The 19,092-nt window shown below is 39.6% G+C and overlaps 1 protein-coding gene across 1 annotated transcript in view; it reads right to left on the bottom strand.

Annotated features, from left to right (window-relative positions):
* AK9 (adenylate kinase 9) overlaps nucleotides 1-19,092 on the bottom strand; it is a 129,635-nt gene that overhangs the window by 76,161 nt on the left and 34,382 nt on the right. The window contains exons 11-14 of the mRNA XM_055534737.1: nucleotides 18,277-18,371; nucleotides 15,690-15,829; nucleotides 15,429-15,609; nucleotides 8,460-8,601 (exon numbers count right to left, since the gene is read on the bottom strand). Of these exons, the coding sequence (XP_055390712.1) occupies nucleotides 8,460-8,601; nucleotides 15,429-15,609; nucleotides 15,690-15,829; nucleotides 18,277-18,371 (558 nt within the window). The remainder of the gene's footprint in view (nucleotides 1-8,459; nucleotides 8,602-15,428; nucleotides 15,610-15,689; nucleotides 15,830-18,276; nucleotides 18,372-19,092) is intronic.

Raw genomic sequence — 19,092 nt, 5'->3', positions numbered from 1 at the left:
GACCTGGGTTTGTGTGGACTCCAGGAGTTGGTGATGGACTGGGAGGCCTGGCATGGTGCAGTTCTTGGGGTTGCAAAGAGTCAGACATGACTGAGCGACTGAACTGAACTGAATTGACCGAACTCAGCTGGATGGAGTGCTATTTTTTTGTCTCTTGCCTTTTCCCTCTTCTTGCCCATTGGTGTAACAACTGGCACACTAGCAGCCATCTCTTGAATTATTATGGTAGCCACATGCCAGGAATGACAGAACAGAAAGACAGATATCCTATCTTTCCAATACTCTTGTTCATGAAAACAGTATATAATGTTCTTCTATCTGTGTTTCTGCATGTCCAACTGTTCATATTATAGTAATCTTTAAGACAGAGTAAAGGTTTCCCTGATAGCTCAGTTGGTAAAGAATCTGCCTGCAAGTAGAAGACCCTGGTTTGATTCCTGGGTTGGGAAGATCCCCTGGAGAAAGGATAGGCTACCCACTCCAGTATTCTTGGGCTTCCCTTGTGTCCCAGCTGGTAAAGAATCTGCCTGCAATGAGGGAGACCTGGGTTTGATCCCTGGGTTGGGAAGATCCCTGGAGAAGGGAAGGGCTACACACTCCAGTATTCTGGCCTAGAGAATTCCATGGACTGTATAGTCCATGGGAAGTGGGGGGTGGGGTGGGGAGCAAAGAGTTGGACATAACTGAGTGACTTTCACTTAAGATAGAGTAAGTGGATATTAATAGGATTTTTAAGTAAAAAAGTACATGGTTATCCTTCAAAATTCTAAAGGAATTATTTGTGATTTTTACCACAGTATAAGAGAACCAATTAAAAGACATTTATGTGTAGCAGAAGCAATACAATATTGTAAAGTAATTAGCCTCCAATTAAAATAAATATATTTAAATTAAAAAAAAAAGAAAGTTATGACCAACCTAGATAGCGTATTAAAAAGCAGAGACATTACTTTGCCAACAAGGGTCCATCAAGTCAAGGCTATGGTTTTTCCAGTGGTCATGTATGGATGTTAGAGTTGGACTGTGAAGAAAGCTGAGCACCGAAGAACTGATGCTTTTGAACTGTGGTGTTGGAGAAGACTCTTGAGAGTCCCTTGGACTGCAAGGAGATCCAACCAGTCCATCCGAAAGGAGATCAGTCCTGGGTGTTCATTGGAAGGACTGATGTTGAAGCTGAAACTCCAATACTTTGGCCACCTCATGTGAAGATTTGACTCATTGGAAAAGACCCTGATTCTGGGAGGGATTGGGGGCAGGAGGAGAAGGGGATGACAGGGGATGAGATGACTGGATGGCATCACCAACTCGATGGACATGAGTTTGGGTGAATTCTGGTTGTTGGTGATGGACAGAGAGACCTGGCGTGCTGCGATTCATGGGGTTGCAAACAGTCGGACATGATTGAGCGACTGAACTGAACTGAAGGGAACCAAATCACCCTAGTAATAATTTACCTTTTTTGGAATCCTTCTTTAGATCTCGACTAGAGTCTTGCTGACTTCTTTGACATGTAAACATTTCACTTATTTCTTTTTCATCTGAAAATAAAACTCTGTTAAACACATAAAGAACAGTACTTAAACTGTAGGTGATTCCTAAGGAAGATTGTGGTATGAGCCCAAGGACCCAGGACTCAATGCTCCTAATTTCTTAAAAATTTAAAATAACAACCATAATAAACAAATAGGTAGACATATTTATCAGCAGTAGAAAATACAGATAAGAAAACCAGGAGTAATTTCAGTTTCATATGATGCCAATGGATGTAAATTGGAAAAAAATAAAATTTTCCCTTCCTGGTGTCACAACACTCTTTTGCTCCAAGAGGTAAAAGGTGTGTTTATCTCAGACACATGGGGGAGAGAGGCTGTCTTTTACCACGGCACACTGGCAGTGCTGGTGATCCTCTGGCAGTGAGTACAGGTACTGATGATGTTGCTACATTGGACGGCTTCCCCTAAAGAGGGAACAGGTAGTATGGGGGAGGGCCTCTCTGTGTACATTTTGGTGCTGGGAACTCTCCAGGAGCAGAGATGGGGTTCCCAGATGCCACTTGGCAAAAATTTTAATGTCCAGGTCCTTCTGTGAAGTGTGTGTGTGTGTGCGTGTGCATGCAGGCTGGGAAAGGAGGAATGCCATATATGATTCTGCCAGTGCCCAGTTCAATTCCTACTCAGCTTGAAATAAACACAAGGCAAAGACACATCTGTCTGAATCAGGAGGAGGAACCAAATAAAAAAGATCAGCCCTACATTATACAACACAATAAACTGTAGATGGAATTGAAAGCTAAATACAAAAAGGCAGTGCCAACTTAAAAAAAAAGTATATATGAAATCTCTGGTTGAGAGGAAGATACTTTTAAGCTGGAAAGTAAATGGAAGAAATTAACAAATGGAAAGTAATTATTTGAATATGAAAATGTGAAAAACTCTGCTACCTCAAAGTCAGCAAGGTGACTTAAAAGACAAACCACTCAATTTGGAAAAAAATATGAAAAATAAGTGACTAATACAGAACATTTATATTAAAACCATATAATTGATACAACAATTTAGAAAAATGGGCAAAAGATAAAAATGGTCACCTCAGAAAAGAAGAAATATAAATGGCTAACACAGTATTACAACACTAAACTTCAGAAATAGTCAAATAAAAATTAAAATAATATTTAAAAGAGAAAATACTGAGAAACCTAGGACATGTAGTTTGCATATTCTTGATGGGAGCATAAATTGAAACTTTATGCAAAGCAATTTGACTCTATTATTCTTACTCATTAAACTAGTAATTCCATTTGTGTCAACATACAGGCAAAACTTTATGTAAAAAATTCAATGCAAAAAATTCTTTGAATTTTTTAGTAGCAAAAATATAAGTTTTCAATGTAATGAACTAAAGCTAATACCTCTAAATAAAGAAATTATGCAGTAATTTTAAATGATGGTTAAATTATTTTCTAATGAAATTATATAATTAAATGTAACACAAATAAAAAATAAAAGTAGTTTACTTTGTATGCTCTTGATTATGTTAAAATATAAATGGAAAAGTTTTAGAAGAGTGTAAAGTGAAAGTGTTAGTTGATAAGTCATGTCTGACTCTTTGTGACCCCATGGACAATTAACTTGTTAGGCTCCTCTGTCCATGAAATTCTCTAGTGTGGAGAAAAGGGAACCCTCTTACACTGTTGGTGGGAATGCAAACTAGTACAGCCACTATGGAGAACAGTGTGGAGATTCCTTAAAAAACTGGAAATAGAACTGCCTTATGATCTAGCAATCCCACTGCTGGGCATACACACTGAGGAAACCAGAAAGGAAAGAGACACGTGTACCCCAATGTTCATCGCAGCACTGTTTATAATAGCCAGGACATGGAAGCAACCTAGATGCCCCATCAGCAGATGAATAGATAAGAAAGCTGTGGTACATATACACAATGGAGTATTACTCAGCCATTAAAAAGAATACATTTGAATCAGTTCTAATGAGGTGGCTGAAACTGGAGCCTATTATACAGAGTGAAGTAAGCCAGAAAGAAAAACACCAATACAGTATACTAACGCATATATATGGAATTTAGAAAGATGGTAACAATAACCCTGTGTACGAGACAGCAAAAGAGACACTGATGTATAGATCAGTCTTATGGACTCTGTGGGAGAGGGAGAGGGTGGGGAGATTTGGGAGAATGGCATTGAAACATGTATAATATCATGTATGAAACAAGTCGCCAGTCCAGGTTCGATGCACGATACTGGATGCTTGGGGCTGGTGCACTGGGATGACCCAGAGGGAGGGTATGGGGAGGGAGGAGGGAGGAGGGTTCAGGATGGGGAACACAGGTATACCTGTGGTGGATTCATTTCGATATTTGGCAAAACTAATACAATATTGTAAAGTTTAAAAATAAAATAAAATTTAAAAAAAGAAGAATACTGGAGTGGTAAATAGCACTAAATGATAAACATTTCACAGCTAAAACTCTGGGTTTATGATGCTCTGATTCCAATCCATTAAAGGAAGCAGAGAGCTTTTAAGAAAGAATTTATTATTATACAATAATGATTGTATCATGTTTGGAAAGAGTCAAAAAATTTTGGAGAGCGTTCCAATAGTATTAGACTTGTGTTCTATTTTCTCCTTCATTCTAGTAGATCAATTTCTGTTCTACAGCTGGTAAGTTTAAATCTGTAAGAGAAAAACTTAACTCTTTTACTCCTAAAGTTTCCAATTTGAGGGTGAGGGGAGGGTAAGTTTAAGCTTCAATATAAACATGATAACATATGAAATAAATGGAAATAAGATCCACACGCATGGCATAAGCAGCTATTTTGTTACCATCTTTATCATCTGACTTCATTTTGGCTTCTTCATTGTCTTCTAAAGAGCTTTCTCTTTGGGATTCAAAAGTGAACACTGCAGTGAAAGAATAAGACGCTCCATCAGCTAATCTGTTTATACTAGGAAAGATTTGGCCAATAACATTAGCAACATTTTCTTTACCATCTTCATCAAGTGACGACTGCAATTCTTCTGTACTTCTGTATTCATCAGTTGGGACTTCACTTTCCCTCCTTTCAGATTCTCCTCGAAGGTCTTTTGAAGTTGACTGAGCTGTAAGATAGTAATTGACTGTGTTAGCAAAAGGTAGCTGGGGGGCAGGTAGACAACCTTGGGCATGTGGGTTCTAACTGAGTCAATGTGACTTTTGCGAATCATTTGCTTTCCCTGTCTCAGTTTGAATCATTTGAACTTCCTGTCTCAATTATTACTGGGCAAAATGAGGATCATTAAACTAAAAACACAGTTGCAACATCAAATAAGATAATGGGTGTCAACAAGGAACATAGAAAAGGCTTGGCACACTGGAAGCCTGCTCCATGTTAGCTCCATATTATATAACTTTCTATGTTAAAAAGCCTCAATATTCTCCAAAGACAAAATTTCTTAAAAAATATGTTGGAGTAAAATCCCTGGCAAAAAAAAAATCCAATTTTTAAAATTTTAAGAAGGGCTATGCAGAGTACATCATGAGAAACGCTGGGCTGGAAGAAGCACAAGCTGGAATCAAGATTGCCGGGAGAAATATCAATAACCTCAGATACGCAGATGATACCACCCTTATGGCAGAAAGTGAAGAGGAACTAAAAGCCTCTTGATAAAAGTGAAAGAGGAGAGTGAAAAAGTTGGCTTAAAGCTCAACATTCAGAAAATGAAGATTATGGCATCTGGTCCCATCACTTCATGGGAACTAGATGGGGAAACAGTGAAAACAATATCAGACTTTATCTTTTGGGGCTCCAAAATCACTGTAGATGGTGATTGCAGCCATGAAATTAAAAGACACTTACTCCTTGGAAGGAAAGTTATGACCCACCTGGATAACATATTGATAAGCAGAGACATTACTTTGCCAACAAAGGTCCATCTAGTCAGATCAGATCAGATCAGATCAGTTGCTCAGTCATGTCCGACTCTTTGCGACCCCATGAATCGCAGCACGCCAGGCCTCCCTGTCCATCACCAACTCCCAGAGTTCACTCAGACTCACGTCCATCGAGTCAATGATGCCATCCAGCCATCTCATCCTCTGTCGTCCCCTTCTCCTCCTGCCCCCAATCCCTCCCAGCATCAGAGTCTTTTCCAATGAGTCAACTCTTCGCATGAGGTGGCCAAAGTACTGGAGCTTCAGCCTCAGCATCATTCCCTCCAAAGAAATCCCAGGGCTGATCTCCTTCAGAATGGACCGTTGGATCTCCTTGCAGTCCAAGGGACTCTCAAGAGTCTTCTCCAACACCACAGTTCAAGAGCATCAGTTCTTCAGCGCTCAGCCTTCTTCACAGTCCAACTCTCACATCCATACATGACCACAGGAAAAACCATAGCCTTGACTAGACGAACCTTTGTTGGCAAAGTAATGTCTCTGCTTTTGAATATCCTATCTAGGTTGGTCATAACTTTCCTTCCAAGGAGTAAGCGTCTTTTAATTTCATGGCTGCAGTCACCATCTGTAGTGATTTTGGAGCCCAGAAAAATAAAGTCTGACATTGTTTTCACTGTTTCCCCATCTATTTCCCACGAAGTGGTGGGACCAGATGCCATGATCTTTGTTTTCTGAATGTTGAGCTTTAAGCCAACTTTTTCACTCTCCACTTTCACTTTCATCAAGAGGCTTTTGAGTTCCTCTTCACTTTCTGCTATAAGGGTGGTGTCATCTGCATATCTGAAGCTATTGATATTTCTCCCGCAATCTTGATTCCAGTTTGTGTTTCTTCCAGTCCAGCATTTCTCATGATGTACTCTGCATATAAGTTAAATAAGCAGGGTGACAATATACAGCCTTGACGAACTCCTTTTCCTATTTGGAACCAGTCTGTTGTTCCATGTCCAGTCAAGGCTATGGTTTTTCCAGTGGTCATGTATGGATGTGAGAGTTGGACCGTGAAGAAGGCTGAGCACCTAAGATTGATGCTTTTGAACTGTGGTGTTGGAGAAGACTCTTGAGAGTCCCTTGGACTGCAAGGAGATCCAACCAGTCCATTCTGAAGGAGATCAGCCCTGGGATTTCTTTGGAAGGAATGATGCTAAAGCTGAAACTACAGTTCTTTGGCCACCTCATGTGAAGATTTGACTCATTGGAAAAGACCCTGATTCTGGGAGGGATTGGGGGCAGGAGGAGAAGGGGATGACAGAGGATGAGATGGCTAGATGGCATCACCGACTCAATGGACATGAGTTTGAGTGAAGTCCGGGAGCTGGTGATGGACAGGGAGGCCTGGTGTGCTGTGATTCATGGGGTCGCAAAGAGTTGGACATGACTGAGCGACTGAGCTGAACTGAACTGAATCTTATTGTATGGGGGCTTACCTGGTGGCTCAGCTGGTAAAGAATTTGCCTGCAATGCGGGAGACCTGGGTTTGATCCCTGGGTTGGGAAGATCCCTTGGACAAGGGAAAGGCTACCCACTCCAGTACTCTGGCCTGGAGAATTCCATGGACTGTCCATGGGGTCGCAAAGAGTCGGACACAACTGAGCGACTTTCACTTCACTTTCCCCTCAAGGACAGGAGCTTCAAGTGTCTTGTTCACCCCTGTAGCTCAATGTTTAGAACAGTATCTAACACAAGAAGGTGCTCAAGTGTTTGTTGAAAGAATTATTCATTTTTGAATGAATTCATTTTTAATTTTAAAATTATTCATTTTTAATGAATTTTGAGTGCATTTGAAAATTTTGAGTTCATTTCAAAATTCAATTTTGAATTCAAAAATTCATTTTTGAATCAATTATTCATTTTTGTTATTCAAAACTGAATGACAAGCCATCTTAGAAGTTTGAGTCAATATTTCCAGATATCTCACATATTTATTAATTGCCCAAGAGTATTTTTTAATTTTGGTCTTAATTCTGAAGATAATACGATAAACACCTAAATTCATTCTTTATTATCTGTGCTCAATCGATCAGTTGTGTCTGACTCTTTGAGACCCTGTCGACTGTAGCCCACCAGTTTCCTCTGTCCGTGGGATTACCCAGGCAAGAATACTGGAGTTTGTTGCCGTTTCCTATCCCAGGGGATCTTCTAAATGCAGGGACTGAACATGTGTTGCCTGTGTTTCCTGCATTCCAGATGGATTCTTTACCACTGATCCATGATCATTTGGATGGCATATTATTTCAATGCTGGTCTTTTTGTGGTTGCTTTTTGTAATCTCTCAGGCACCAGGTTGTACTTTCTTACTTGATTATAGGTTAATGAGAAAGAAGAGAGGCAGATTTATTAGGCAAAACCTGTGTCCTTTCCCAGCAAAAGCTCAATATTGCCATGTAAGAAGTAATTTCCTTGATCTTTAAATAGTTTCCAGCATAGGAAATGATGGGAAGCTTTCCAGTGTATGTAAAAAGTTAGTGAAATCCTGATAGCAGATTCTGACAAATAGAGGATGTTCAAATCTTAGCTATGCCACCATCTGGATGAATTTCAGGAAGCCATTTAACCTCTTGTGCTTCTGTCTCCTCATCGATGACTTTTTCATTTATAACATTTTGAATCTGAAAATAATATTCCCCAAATAAAAACACTGACTTACAATCAAGGCTGACGCAGAGGCCTAGAACAACAGCAGCAGCAATAACACAAACTCCATGAGTCAGACAAAGTGTCCTTGTTGTCATCGCCCCTGGTGTAAATAAAGGTGTAAATTCTGCCCAGGAAGCAGATCCATAAAAGAAAAGAAATCTAAGTTTGAAAACTCTTTATGATTCCTTTTCTTAGAAATCCAGAGTTGGAACCTTTTTCTCAGTGTATGATTCGGGTTTATGTGTATTCATTTCTCCAACCACTTATTCTGAGGCTGCAGTGTGCAAGATGCCAGGGATATCAAGACAAGCCAAGACTGTGCCCTCAGGGAGCCAGGCTTAACTACTGTTAAAACACACATTAAAAAAATAGTTCACCATTTTTAGCTTGTAGTTCTAAGAGAAGCCGTTCTTTCACAACTTTAATGGCTGCTTCAGTGGCCTCAGCTATAGTGTTTCTGGTTAACATTTCAAGGGCTTTATCAAAACGTGGTTGAATCACTTTATCATAGTCAACTACCTGCAAAGAATATTTGAGAAAACCAATATAAGCACAAGTTACTCTGAAAACTAAGCACATTGTTCATCAACATCTATTTCTACAGCTATACCTATGTATCTCAAAAATCTTAATGCTGCTTGAGGTATGTTATTTTCAGAATTCACCGATTTTTAAGTACTAGCTTTCAAAGAAAGCTAGTATATATATTATATATGTATGATCATGTAATATGTATTCAAATTACATATATATTTTAAACATCAACATTTTATTTATAGTCTAATACAATAAAAGGCACCCATTTTAAGTACAGAGTTTGATGAGTTTTTATAAATATGTACATAAAAACCACTATAATAAAAATGTAGAACATTTTTATCACCCTCTAAAGTCTCCTCATCGCCCTTTATAGTCAGTGCCTGGCCCTTAGCAACCACTTTGTTTTCCATCAAATACAGACAAATTTTGCCTTTTCTAGAATTTCATATAAATGGAACCAAACAGTATATAATCTTCCCCAAGCTTTTCTCCCTTAGCATAATGTTTTTGAGATTCAACAATATAACTGTATATCTCAGTGGTCTATTCCTTTGTGTTTTTAAGCAGTATCATTGTATGAACATATAGGTTTTTTTTTTTAATTCATTCATCATGGACATTTGGGTTATTTCTAGTTTCAGTTCAGTTCAGTTCAGTTCAGTTGCTCAGTCGTGTCCGACTCTTTGCGACCCCATGAATCGCAGCACGCCAGGCCTCCCTGTCCATCACCAACTCCCAGAGTTCACTCAGACTCACGTCCATCGAGTCAGTGATGCCATCCAACCATCTCATCCTCTGTTGTCCCCTTCTCCTCCTGCCCCCAATCCCTCCCAGCATCAGAGTTTTTTCCAGTGAGTCAACTTTTCGCATGAGGTGGCCAAAGTACTGGAGTTTCAGCTTTAGCATCATTCCTTCCAAAGAAATCCCAGAGCTGATCTCCTTCAGAATGGACTGGTTGGATCTCCTTGCAGTCCAAGGGACTCTCAAGAGGCTTCTCCAACTCCACAGCTCAAAAGCATCAATTCTTCGGCGCTCAGCCTTCTTCACAGTCCAACTCTCACATCCATTCATGACCACAGGAAAAACCATAGCCTTGACTAGATGGACCTTTGTTGGCAAAGTAATGTCTCTGCTTTTGAATATGCTATCTAGGCTGGACATAACTTTCCTTCCAAGGAGTAAGCGTCTTTTAATTTCATGGTCGCAGTCACCATCTGCAGTGATTTTGGAGCCCCAAAAAATAAAGTCTGACACTGTTTCCACTGTTTTCCCATCTATTTCCCATTTCTAGTTTGGGCTATTATAAATAAAGAAGCAATGAACATTTGTGAGAAAGTCTTTTTGTGGACCTATGTTTTCATTTCTGTTGGATAAATAGCGAGGAGTGGAATTACTGGGTCATATGATAAGTGTATGGAGAAGGCAATGGCACCCCACTCCAGTACTCTTGCCTGGAAAATCACATGGACGGAGGACCCTGGTAGGCTGCAGTCCATGGGGTTGCAAAAGTCAGACACGACTGAGTAACTTCACTTTCAATTTTCACTTTTATGCATTGGAGAAGGTAATGGCAACCCACTCCAGTGTTCTTGCCTGGAGAATCCCAGGGACGGGGGAGCCTGGTGGGCTGCTGTCTATGGGGTCGTACAGAGTCAGACACGACTGAAGCGACTTAACAGCAGCAGTAGCAACATGATAAGTGTATGTTTGACTTTATACTAAACCATTGAACTGTTTCCAGAGTGGTTGAAACTAGTTTATATTCCTAGCAGCAAAGTATTAAAATTGCAGTTATTCTATCTCATCATTAGCACTTGATTTTGTGAATCTTTTACATTTTAGCCACCCTAGTTGGTGAGAAATCTCATTGTATTGTAAATTTAACTATCCCTCCCGCTGCTGCTGCTAAGTCGCTTCAGTCGTGTCCAACTCTGTGCGACCCCATAGACAGCAGCCCACCAGGCTCCCCCGTCCCTGGGATTCTCCAGGCAAGAACACTGGAGTGGGTTGCCATTTCCTTCTCCAATGCACGAAAGTGAAAAGTAAAGTGAAGTCGCTCAGTCATGTCCGACTCTTAGCGACCTCATGGACTGCAGCCTACCAGGCTCCTCCGTCCATGGGATTTTCCAGGCAAGAATACTGGAGTGGGGTGCCATCGCCTTCTCCGTTAACTATCCCTAATCACTAACAATTTTATGAGTGTATTGGTAGTTCATTTACCCATATGTTTTTAAGCATATGTTCAACTTTCAAAAAACTAGGTTAGAATTCTACATATTTTTGAATATAAGTCCTTTGGTAGATACTATACTTAATACTGAATATTGGGATGTTAGATTTCTATATATGCCTTTTAAGTTTAAATAATGTTTTCATACTTCTAGATTCCATTTTGCTTTTCCTTCAATATGCTTGTATTATTTTATTTTATGCCAATAAAAATATATCCAGACCATCACTTTTTTCACACCATCATTTTTTAACTTAAAAATACAGCTTTATTGAGATATACCATCCAATTCACACAGTTAAATTAATCCATTAATTTTTAAAAATTTTATTTTTAACTGGGGAATACTTGCTTTATTAATACAATATTGTATTGACTTTTGCCACACAATTATGTGAATCAGCCATTAAGTATACATATGTCTCCTCCCTCTTGAACCTCCCTACCACCCCCTACCCCATCCTGCCCCTCTAGATTGTCACAGAGAACGACATTGAGCTCCCTGGGTTATACAGAACTTCCTATTAGCTACTAGTTTACATATGGTAATGTATATGTTTCACCGCTACTCTCTCAATTTGTCCCACTCTCTGCTTTCCCTGCTGTGTCCAGAGTCTTGTCTTTATGTCTGTATCTCTATTCCTACCCTGCAAATAGGTTCATCAGTACCATTCTTCTAGATTCATTAAATATGCATGAATATATGCCCTATCATTTTTAATGGATGTAAGTATTATATTAGATAAAAATATTACAACTTATTTAAAGCACCAATAATACATATTCAGATATACATGATTTTGCTATTATAAACTAGGCTATGGGTATGTATATATCTTTGACAGTTTTTTCAACAAAAATCTATAGTTCAAAGGATATGCATAGATATTAGACTTTTATAGATATGTCCAATAGCTATCCAGAATGGTTACACACTAACCAGCAATGTATGAGAATGTACTTTCCTAATCCTAGCCACACATCGGTATTGGGTGATTTTTCAACAGTGAGGTTGACATAATATATCTCTGGGTTTTTTGGCCTCTCCCTGATTATTAAGGTGATAATCCTTTTTTCATGTGCAATGGCTGTTTGAATCAATTATTTCATGAACTGCCTGTTTGCTATCTTTTCTACTGGGGCTTTAAAATATTGATTTGTAAAAATGCTTTACATTTTAAAAGTATAATTCTTTTGTCTGACACATACTCTGATGGTTTTAAAACATATCCACAAATCCTTTAATACTCTTTTCTTCAGAAGGTGAAGCCTAATTCCCATCTTCTTTAGTTCAGTTCAGTTGCTCAGTCGTGTCCGACTCTTTGCGACCCCATGAATCGCAGCACGCCAGGCCTCCCTGTCCATCACCAACTCCCAGAGTTCACTCAGACTCACGTCCATCGAGTCAGTGATGCCATCCAACCATCTCATCCTCTGTCGTCCCCTTCTCCTCCTGCCCCCAATCCCTCCCAGCATCAGACTCTTTTCCAATGAGTCAACTTTTCGCATGAGATGGCCAAAGTACTGGAGTTTCAGCTTCAGCATCATTCCCTCCAAAGGAATCCCAGGGCTGATTTCTTTCAGAATGGACTGGTTGGATCTCCTTGCAGTCCAAGGGACTCTCAAGAGGCTTCTCCAACACCACAGTTCAAAAGCATCAATTCTTCGGCACTCAGCCTTCTTCACAGTCCAACTCTCACATCCATACATGACGACAGGAAAAACCATAGCCTTGACTAGACAGACCTTTGTTGGCAAAGTAATGTCTCTGCTTTTGAATATGCTATCTAGGTTGGTCATAACTTTCCTTCCAAGGAGTAAGCGTCTTTTAATTTCATGGCTGCAGTCACCATCTACAGTGATTTTGGAACCCAAAAAAATAAAGTCTGACACTGTTTCCACTGTTTCTCCATCTATTTCCCATGAAGTGACGGGACCGGATGCCATGATCTTCGTTTTCTGAATGTTGAGCTTTAAGCCAACTTTTTCACTCTCCACTTTCACTTTCATCAAGAGGCTTTTGAGTTCCTCTTCACTTTCTGCCATAAGGGTGGTGTCATCTGCATATCTGAGGTTATTGATATTTCTCCCGCAATCTTGATTCCAGTTTGTGTTTCTTCCAGTCCAGCATTTCTCATGATGTACTCTGCATATAAGTTAAATAAGCAGGGTGACAATATACAGTCTTGACGTACTTCTTTTCCTATCTGGAACCAATCTGTTGTTCCATGTCCAGTTCTAACTGTTGCTTCCTGACCTGCATATAGATTTTTCAAGAGGCAGGTCAGGTGGTCTGGTAGTCCCATCTCTTTCAGAATTTTCCACAGTTTATTGTGATCCACACAGTCAAAGGCTTTGGCATAGTCAAGAAAGCAGAAATAGATGCTTTTCTGGAACTCTCTTGCTTTTTCGATGATCCAGCAGATGTTGGCAATTTGATCTCTGGTTCCTCTGCCTTTTCTAAATCCAGCTTGAACATCAGGAAGTTCATGGTTCACATATTGCTGAAGCCTGGCTTGGAGAATTTTGAGCATTACTTTACTAGCATGTGAGATGAGTGCAATTGTGCGGTAGTTTGAGCATTCTTTGACATTGCCTTTCTTTGGGATTGGAATGAAAACTGACCTTTTCCAATCCTGTGGCCACTGCTGAGTTTTCCAAATTTGCTGGCATATTGAGTGCAGCACTTTCACAGCCTCATCTTTCAGGATTTGAAATAGCTCAACTGAATTCCATCACCTCCACTAGCTTTGTTTGTAGTGATGCTTTCAAAGGCCCACTTGACTTCACATTCCAGGATGTCTGGCTCTAGATGAGTGATCACACCATCGTGATTATCTGGGTCATGAAGATCTTTTTTGTACAGTTCTGTGTATTCTTGCCACCTCTTCTTAATGTCTTCTGCTTCTGTTAGGTCCATAACATTTCTGTCCTTTATCGAGGCCATCTTTGCATGAAATGTTCCCTTGGTATCTCTAATTTTCTTGAAGAGATCCCTAGTCTTTCCCATTCTGTTGTTTTCCTCTATTTCTTTGCATTGATTGCTGAAGAAGGCTTTCTTATCTTTTCTTGCTATTCTTTGGAACTCTGCATTCAGATGCTTATACCTTTCCTTTTCTCCTTTGCTTTTGGCTTCTTTTCTTTTCACAGCTATTTGTAAGGCCTCCCCAGACAGCCATTTTGCTTTTTTGCATTTCTTTTCCATGGGGATGGTCTTGATCCCTGTCTCCTGTACAATGTCACGAACCTCATTCCATAGTTCATCAGGCACTCTATCTATCACATCTAGGCCCTTAAATCTATTTCTCGCTTCCACTGTATAATCATAAGGGATTCAATTTAGGTCATACCTGAATGGTCTAGTGGTTTTCCCTACTTTCTTCAATTAAGTCTGAATTTGGTAATAAGGGGTTCATGGTCTGAGCCACAGTCAGCTCCTGGTCTTGTTTTTGTTGACTGTATAGAGCTTCTCCATCTTTGGCTGCAAAGAATATGATCAATCTGATTTCAGTGTTGACCATCTGGTGATGTCCATGTGTAGAGTCTTCTCTTGTGTTCTTGGAAGAGGGTGTTTGCTATGACCAGTGCATTTTCTTGGCAAAACTCTATTAGTCTTTGCCCTGCTTCATTCAGTATTCCAAGGCCAAATTTGCCTGTTACTCCAGGTGTTTCTTGACTTCCTACTTTTACATTCCAGTCCCCTATAATGAAAAGGACATCTTTTTTGGGTGTTAGTTCTAAAAGGTCTTGTAGGTCTTCATAGAACCGTTCAACTTCAGCTTCTTCAGCATTACTGGTTGGGGCATAGACTTGGATTATTGTGATATTGAATGGTTTGCCTTGGAAACGAACAGAGATCATTCTGTCGTTTTTGAGATTGCATCCAAGTACTGCATTTCGGACTCTTTTGTTGACCATGATGGCTACTCCATTTCTTCTGAGGGATTCCTGCCTGCAGTAGTAGATATAATGGTCATCTGAGTTAAATTCACCCATTCCAGTCCATTTTAGTTCGCTGATTCCTAGAATGTCTACATTCACTCTTGCCATCTCTTGTTTGAGCACTTCCAATTTGCCTTGATTTATGGACCTGACAGTCCAGGTTTCTATGCAATATTGCTCTTTACAGCATTGGACCTTGCTTCTGTCACCAGTCACTTCCACAACTGGGTATTGTTTTTGCTTTGGCTCCATCCTTTCATTCTTTCTGGAGTTATTTCTCCACTGATCTCTAGTAGCATATTGGGTACCTACTGACCTGGGGAGTTCCTATTTCAGTATTCTATCATTTTGCCTTGGACTTAATGACTTACTTTAAATGAATTATATTATGGTACATTTTTCATTTAAGAAGTGAAAAGGCAAAGCAGAATAGTAGAAAATATTTATAATGTCTATAACAAAAATTTGTATGTATACAACATAAGGAACTCCTGCCAATAATGATGCAAAAAAGTTGGAATGAGCAAGAAGCTTGAACAAACACTTCTAAAAGAGAATACATGAATAACGTATAAAAAATGTTGAACCTCATTAGTCATAAGGGAAATGCAAATTAAATCAGCTAAGTAGTTACCTTTCCTTTGTAATGTTTTGCAAGCAAATTGCTAAGTGTTGTTTTCCCTGAAGACTGAGGTCCAAATATGAATACTTTAAATGGTGGTGCTGGCATAGGTGGAATAAGATAGGGACGTGGGTTCAATAGAAATGTTTTTAATGCTTTTTCTGATGAAAGACAGTACATTTTACCTAGAAAACTAAAAATATGTCATTATCATAAACAACTGAAAAGAAGTATGGGCACGTTTTAAAATTAAATTCTGAAAATCTTACCTACCTCACAGAAAAATCTGCCAATCCTTGAAAAATGTTACCTTCTTTTAAATTCACAGGACATGTACGTCCCCATCTGCTTCTCTGCCATCTATATCTTGGTGCAATAAGTTTATAAGATGCGAGAGTACGGAACAGCTCATCCTGTTAGTAACAAACATTAAACATGTGGGCATAAGTTTTGCTGAAATTCACATTATTATTTTATTTGTTATTTGATCATGCTCTACTATTTAAGAAATAATTAAGACAGGATTTTTTTTTCTTAATTGCAGCCATCTGCACTTGTCCAACATTTACTTAGATAAACAGTTTTCATTTCTGTTTTAAGACCTTGTTTAAATTTTACCAAGTATTTTCTCTTGTAGGTTAGAATGAGCATAAGGTGGATAAAGGGTTTTCTATAATCTATTTCAGGAAAGTCTGAAAAATTCTTATTTAAAAGTTTTGAAAATTGTTACTCTAGTTAATTTACCTAAGTTTTAAAATAGTAAGATGCCATAGGCACATTTGTACTGACTTAGCTCTTTCATTTTTCTTAAATATAAAGTCTCCCTCAGTAATCTTCCATTCATCACCTCCAAACAAGTTAACAACTACTGTTGCAGCATCAGAGAGCAAAGAGGCATGCTGGTTGTGGGGATCCTGCCTGGATGTCCCCAGTTGTAGGCTGCAAGAAGCTAAACTTGAAGGAAACTGTCAATGCTTAGGCAGGCTGCAGGAGACTGAGAACTTTGTCAGTGGGGTACACTGGGCTACCACCCTTCTCCATGAATCAACAGACAGTGAGCTAGGGACTGAAAGTGAAAGTGAAAGTTGCTCTGTTGTGTCTGACTCTTTGTGATCCCATGGGTTATACAGTCCTTGGAATTCTCCAGACCAGAATACTGGAGTGGGTAGCCTTTCCCTTGGTACACAGTTAAGTCAGGAAGCAGCTGCTTTTTCCTCACCATCCCTATTTCCTGTCCAAACTTGGGGAAAGTGTTTGGATAGCCGACCATGCTCCCCTCTCAAGTCTCTGGGCCATGTATCTATTGGGGCAATGAGAAGATAATCTTTCAAATGACTTTGATATCACAGCCTTAAAAAACATCAGGACTGCCTCTGGTTAAACAAGGCAGACTGAACACATGCATTTGGGTTTGCTGATTTCCTAAAACCTTGCGGAAATCACAGCAGAGATCATTTCATGAGAAATGGACAGAGAAACAGGGGAGAAGAGACCAGAAGAGCTGACGCTGGGCAGTTGCAGCTACATACTTCTGTAAACTAAAAAGCAGGTGGACTAGTGGTAACTTATGTCAGAGGAAAGTGAAAGCTCAGTGTCTGTGGTGGCAGGGAGGGTGATGGAGGATGGGCTGAGGACAAGAAGAAGCAAGTTGAGTCACTTCACAGTTCCAGAAAGGCTCAGGACCTGACAGCAGGCACCTCTGAAGAGGAGAAATGGAGAGCAGAAGACAGGATTGGCTGAGAATCTTTAAGAGGAGGTTCTAGTGGCCAGGGCTGCACCCCACTTCACTTAGTCAGCCACTGCCTCTTAAGAAGACCTCAGCCAAAAGGCTGGATGCTTACCTTTGGGAGAGGCTGAACCAAAAGAGGAGAAAGATTAAGCCCATTTGGCTTCTCCTTGTGAAGCTACGCTCCACTAGTCCTCTCCCTCGCTAGTGGCTTCCTCTCCTGCGGTTCACTTTCCCAGAGCCTCCCAGGCTTATTCTCATTCTTTTCCCGCAAGAACTTGAGAACTAGCCCCAGTGGCCTGCCGCCCACCATGCTCAGAGCTGCAGCAGTTCCCGGAGCTGCCCTATCCTGGCTTGGATCCTCCTCATGCCATCGTCCTTTCCCTGACGCCGAGACATCGGGGACTGCAGGCTGAAAGAACCTCCAGGTTTTCTGAATACTTTAAAATTTTCCTTCAATGATGACCTAGAAGAAGAGGCTCAGTACAGAGCCTCTGGGTGCATCAGGCCCACCTTTCCTCCTCTTCAGTATCAATTCATGAGCTATGTTCACCCATTAAAATCTAGGGATTACACAGTACAGGAAAACAAAATGACCTCTATCCTTAAAGATCATTTTATTTGAATTCTAATACCTACTTATGATTCTGGCATTAGTTGTTTAATTCCTATTTTTTTAAAAAGGTGAATCTAAACTTCCCAGAATAGATTAAGTCCTCCAGCTAAAAAGTCCTGGTGGCTCTTTTAGCACTTGGCAATTTATAAGTTGATGACCATCACATCCACATTATGTCACTTTAGTAGTTATTTTAAAAACTGGTTGAATGATGGAGGGAATGAACGAATATTTAGAGAATTGAGGGCTGTTATGTCTTTGGTGTTGCAATTTTTTAAAACTAAACTTGGGTTTCTTTATTTCTTATTATACTTATTAAATTGTTCTTAATTGTCTTTCTTTTTCAAAACTTTTGTTTAGTGTTTACAAGGATATTGTGCCAATATTATAGCTTCTGAAAAATCAAATCTATTTTTATAAAAGGTATTCTGAGACCCTTTTATACCTTGAAAGGATACAAATTAAGGGCACAACATAGAGGGAAAGGGTAGACTTTCAAACAGTTAAAGGTAACTTACATTTTCCATTGTGTCATTAATATCTTCCTCTGTACTCTGAAGTTTGGTTATAACAGCTGCTCTTTTTAGGTTTAGATACTTAAGTCGATCCATAACTGTCTAAATTTAAAGAATAAGTCTTTTTAATACATTGGCATTTGAACATTTCAAGTATTTTGAAAAAGTCATGTGCTCATGAGCAGAATATTTCCTTGTTCTTCCTAGCTTCTGGTAGATTGCTGGCAATTTTTAGTGTTGCTTGGCTTGTAGTAGTATCACTCCAATCTCTGTCTCTATTGTGAGTCATTTTCTCCCTGCTTTCATAAATCTCTTAAAAGGATGCCAGCCACATTGGATTAGGGCCCATCCTAATTCACTGTGGCCTCATCTTAACTTAATTACATCTGAAAAGATCCTATTTCCAAATAAGGTCACACTTATAGGTATTGAAGTTTAGCTCCTCAATATTATCTTTTTTGGGGGAAACAATTCAACCCACTAGAGTCTGCCCTTTGGTCCTTAAATAGTCATGCCCTTTGAGGTCTAACACTGGGGGAGGTCTTCAGGCAGAGGGAAGAAGGCAGCCATGTAAAGATGGAAGCAGATGTTAGCATTAGCTACCACAAGCCAAGTGGTGCCTGGTGTTACCAGAAGCTGCAAGAGGCAACGATGGATCCCCACTTAGAGGCTTTGAATGGAGTGAAGCTCTGCCAACACCTCGATATTAGACTTCTAGCCTCTAGAACTGTAATAAATATCTGTCATTGTAAAATACCTAGTTTGCGGTACTTTGTTATGGAAGCACTAAGAAACTAATATACTATGTAGAAGACTATG

The sequence above is a fragment of the Bubalus kerabau genome, chromosome 9 (assembly GCF_029407905.1).
Source record: "Bubalus kerabau isolate K-KA32 ecotype Philippines breed swamp buffalo chromosome 9, PCC_UOA_SB_1v2, whole genome shotgun sequence".
Taxonomy (NCBI): Eukaryota; Metazoa; Chordata; class Mammalia; order Artiodactyla; family Bovidae; genus Bubalus; species Bubalus kerabau.
The sequence above is the reverse complement of the archived record's forward strand: the minus strand, read 5'-3'. Positions and strand labels throughout refer to the sequence as shown.